The 4,542-nt window shown below is 34.4% G+C and overlaps 1 protein-coding gene across 1 annotated transcript; it reads left to right on the top strand.

Moving 5' to 3' along the window:
* The first annotated feature begins 731 nt into the window (after window positions 1-731).
* TAS2R13 (taste 2 receptor member 13) lies at window positions 732-2,352 on the top strand. The gene has a single exon (XM_017892003.1). It carries the CDS (start codon window positions 988-990, stop codon window positions 1,897-1,899), a length of 912 nt encoding a protein of 303 aa, XP_017747492.1. The 5' UTR covers window positions 732-987; the 3' UTR covers window positions 1,900-2,352.
* The last annotated feature ends 2,190 nt before the right edge of the window (window positions 2,353-4,542 follow it).

Raw genomic sequence — 4,542 nt, 5'->3', positions numbered from 1 at the left:
AATCTTTTACTGTGCTTGATTTATAAATTAAACTCTATCATAGGTAGATAAATACAGGAAAAATACATATTGTAAATAGAGTTTGGTACTATCTGCTGTTTTAGGCATCCACTGGGGGTCTTGGGACATATGCCCCATGGATAAGGGGAACTAGTGTTTCTGTTTCTTTGCTTGGTTATCAGTTTTGCAGGTTATGACATAATACAGTACTGCTTTCTTTGGTAGCTGTTGCTGAATTTGTAAAGTTTACTTATTTTTTATCATTTTTAAAGTTTAAAAAAGAAGTATGAGGGGAAAAGTGGATAAAATGTGAAGGCATTTGGTGTTATGGAGGGATAGTGGTGAGCACTGTTAAGCAGTGATGAGGCAGGGAATGAGAAAGATGGATGCTTTGTAAACGAGTTTCTCTTCAGTCACAGTATTGACCAAATCCAGCTTTAGCTCCACAAGAAATTGAGCACTCTTTTGAAATAGCATAGGTCTGTCTTTGCATATTTTATAAATCTTCATTGGCTACGCTATTAGCCATAAAAGCTTCATTTAGCTACATATTCTATGAATCAGATTTTTATAATATTTGTGCCTCAGAACTCAAGCTGGTTGAATCAAATTTTCTACAACTCAGAGAAGGCAAAAATATACAAAACAATGAAAGAGAATACATCTTTATTTGCATGGAGGCAAATGTGAGTTTAACTTTCCTTCATAATCATCTATGAAATATTTCTGCCCATGGTGAAGACATAAATTTCTTAGCTGGGGCTCAGCAGAGAAATTGAAGGAAAAAAAGATGTCACCAGTACAGCTATGTGAAGATCAATCAGCAAACTTTAGAAATTTCCGCTTGACATTGAGCTAACAATGAAAGAAGGAGCAGAAAAAGGAGAAGGAAGAAGAACTCCACTGTCCACTTAAGGATATGAATAGCATTTTAGATCAGTGAATAACCAGCAGTGATATTAGACTTTGAACTTTCTCGGTTCTGACATGGAAAGTGCCCTGTCGAGTATCCTCACTCTTGTAATAATTGCAGAATTCGTAATTGGGAATTTGAGCAATGGATTTATAGTACTGATAAACTGCATTGACTGGGTCAGTAAAAGACAGCTGTCCTCAGTTGATAAAATCCTCATTTTCTTGGCAATCTCCAGAATTGGGCTGATCTGGGAAATATTAGTAAGTTGGTTTTTAGCTCTGCATTATCTAGCCATATTTGTGTCTGGAACAGGGTTAAGAATTATGATTTTTAGCTGGGTAGTTTCTAATCACTTCAGTCTCTGGCTTGCTACAATCCTCAGCATCTTTTATTTGCTCAAAATAGCGAGTTTCTCTAGCCCTGCTTTTCTCTATTTGAAGTGGAGAGTAAACCAAGTGATTCTGATGATACTGCTGGGAACCTTGGTCTTCTTATTTTTAAATCTGATACAAATAAACATACATATTAAAGACTGGCTGGACCAATATGAAAGAAACACAATTTGGAATTTCAGTATGAGTGGCTTTCCAACATTTTCAGTGCCGGTCAAATTCACTATGACTATGTTCAGTCTAACACCATTTACTGTGGCCCTCATCTCTTTTCTCCTGTTAAGTTTCTCCTTGTGGAAACATCTCCAGAAAATGCAGCTCAATTACAAAGGACACAGAGACCCCAGGACCAAGGCCCACATAAATGCGTTGAAAATTGTGATCTCATTCCTTTTACTCTATGCCAGTTTCTTTCTATGTATTCTCATATCATGGATTTCTGAGCTGTATCAGAATACACTGATCCACATGCTTTGTCAGACGATTGGAGTCTTCTATCCTTCAAGCCACTCCTTTCTTCTGATTTTAGGAAACCCTAAGTTAAGACAGGCCTCTCTTTTGGTGGCAGCTAAGGTATGGGCTAAACGTTGAGAAACTCACAATTTCATAAGCCATTCAGACCACAGATTATTGAATATTGTAGACAGAAATGGGAGTCTATGAGGAGTTTAAAAATATTTTATACTTTCCCTGGTTTCTTCTATTGTGAAGGTGGTCACTACAATTTTTAAAAATTCTTCTCTATAATAGCATCTTACCTAAGAATATTATGTATTTATGACATATATTTCTACATTATTAGGAATTTGAAACTTATTTGAGGAAATCATTGGTAGATTCTACTGTAAATTAAAAACATATACTACAGCATACTTAGATGTTAATTGTAAATCTACAGTCTTTTGTCTGGCAATGGCTCTTCAATTCTAAATCACTCATTGGGATGGGTGATTTAGGTAATTATTATATCATGTAGTCTTATTTAAATGGTGAATTACAGATAACTAGAACAGTTATTTGGAATAGAATTAAGGGAAGTTTGGACTTGCCACTATTACTATACTGATGGGTTAAAAAAAGTTTAATATGAGTAACTGCCACATAAAAGACAAGTGCTTTTAGGAATTATATTGTATGTATGTGTACATACATATTTTACATTATGCCTTTTAAAATAAATATTATTGAGGCATACTTTACATATAATAAAATGCAACATGTTAGTCCACATTTCGGTTAGAGTTTTGACAATAGTATACACCTGTGTGACCACAATGTCAGTGCCCTTTGCAGTTTACCCCTCCTCACCAGCCCTTTTTCCCAAGCAACTACTTATCTGCTCTTGGTAACAATAAGAAAGTTCTTTGATTTTTAGAATTTATATGGCTATAGATACATAGATGCTATATATACACACACACACACATACAGTTATTGAGTGTGCACTATTATATATGAGGCTTCTTTAACTCAGCATAATGCTTTTGAAGTTCTTCTATTTTGTTGTATTAATCAGCAGTTTGTTCCTGAGCAGTATTCCTGAGTAGTATTGGATATACCACATTAAAAAATTTATCTTTCCTGTTAATGAACATTCGAATGGTTTTCAATCATTGGCCATTATAAATAAAACTGGATCAACATTCATGTGTGTCTCTTCTTCTGGATATACAATTTTCTCACTCTTGAGTAAATACCTACGAGTAAAAATGTCAAATCATATGATAAGTGTATGTTTAACTTAAAAAAAAATGCCAGAGTTCTATGGAGTGGCTGCACCATTTCATATTATTGCCAGCAATATACGAGAGTTTCAGTTATTTCACATTCTGGCCAACAGTTGGTAGGTACTCTGTTTTATTTATTTATTTTTTGGCCATTCTAGTCAGAATGTAATGGCATCTCATCATAGTTTTAATTCACATTTTCCTAATGGCTAGTGAGGCTGAACATTTTTTCATGTGCTTTGGGTCATTCATAAAACCTCTTTTTATGAAATGTTTGTTTAAACCTTTTGTCAACTATTTAGCTTGATTCGTTGCTTTCTGTTTTTGTTACTGATTTGTAAATGTTCTCTATATAGTCTCTGTATTAGTTTGTTTTCATGCTGCTGATAAAGACATACTCAAGACTGGGTAATTTATAAAGAAAAAGAGGTTTAATTGACTCAAGTTCCACACTGCTGGAGAGGCCTCACAATAATGGCAGAGGCGAAAGTCATGTGTTACATGGTGGCAGTCAAGAGAGAATGAGAACCAAGTGAAAGCGGAAACCCCTTATAAAAACATCAAGTTTCGTGAGACTTATTCACTACCATGAGAACAGTTGTGAATAAGAAACTGCTCCCATGATTCAATTATCTCCAACTGAGTCCCTCCCATAACACATGGGAATTATGGGAGGTAGAATTCAAGATGAGATTTGGGTGGGGACACAGCCAAACCATATCAGTCTGAATATAAGTTCTTTATCAGACATAAGTTTTATAAATATTTTCTGCCAGCCAGAGGCTTGTCATTTCATTTTCTTTACAGTGTCTTTCAAAGAGAGGGCATTAAAAACTTTTAATGAAGTTCAATAATCAATTATTTTCCTATAAGAAAATTATTTTTTACTTCTTTTGCTTTCAAAATTCAAAGGGATTTTATGGATCAGTTGGAATAAACATTTGCAATAAGGCATAGTTATCCTTGAGTATAATGACAGAAAGCCTGATTTCATTTTCTCTACTGTCAGAACAGTTTCTTTGGTGATATCACATAGATTTTTAACAACCTGTTTCAATAGTACTATCTACTTGAGCATTCTCACTTTCTCTCTTTTATTTTCTTTTTAGAAAGGACCTCCCAAATGGGTTTGCTTAAAAATTAGGTGAGAGGAGTAGTATGATCATTTTTATCATTAATTTCTCTGAACTCTCTTGTAGTTTATTTACCCAATAGCATCTTTCAATATCTGTCAGTATTTTCACCTCTGTACTCATATGGTTCCCATAAAAAGTACTATAATAGTTAAGGGCTGAGTCTGGAGTCAGAGGTACAATTCTCAGTTCTATCACTTAGTAGTGTTAGTTAAAATTGTGTAGTTCCCATTTATAAGTGAAAACATACAGTATTTGGTTTTCTGTTTCTGCATTAATTCACTTAGGACAATGGTCTTTAGCTGCATCCATGTTGCTGCAAAGGACATGATTTCATTTTTTTATGGCTACATAGTATACTATGATGTATGTAT

Source organism: Rhinopithecus bieti, unplaced genomic scaffold (assembly GCF_001698545.2).
Source record: "Rhinopithecus bieti isolate Rb0 unplaced genomic scaffold, ASM169854v2 scaffold_22452, whole genome shotgun sequence".
Taxonomy (NCBI): Eukaryota; Metazoa; Chordata; class Mammalia; order Primates; family Cercopithecidae; genus Rhinopithecus; species Rhinopithecus bieti.
This window is presented reverse-complemented; position numbering and strand designations above follow the sequence as displayed.

Bases quoted from the DNA above. Each gene is read 5' to 3' on its own strand.
- TAS2R13 (XM_017892003.1), top strand. From the start codon at position 988: ATGGAAAGTGCCCTGTCGAGTATCCTCACTCTTGTAATAATTGCAGAA.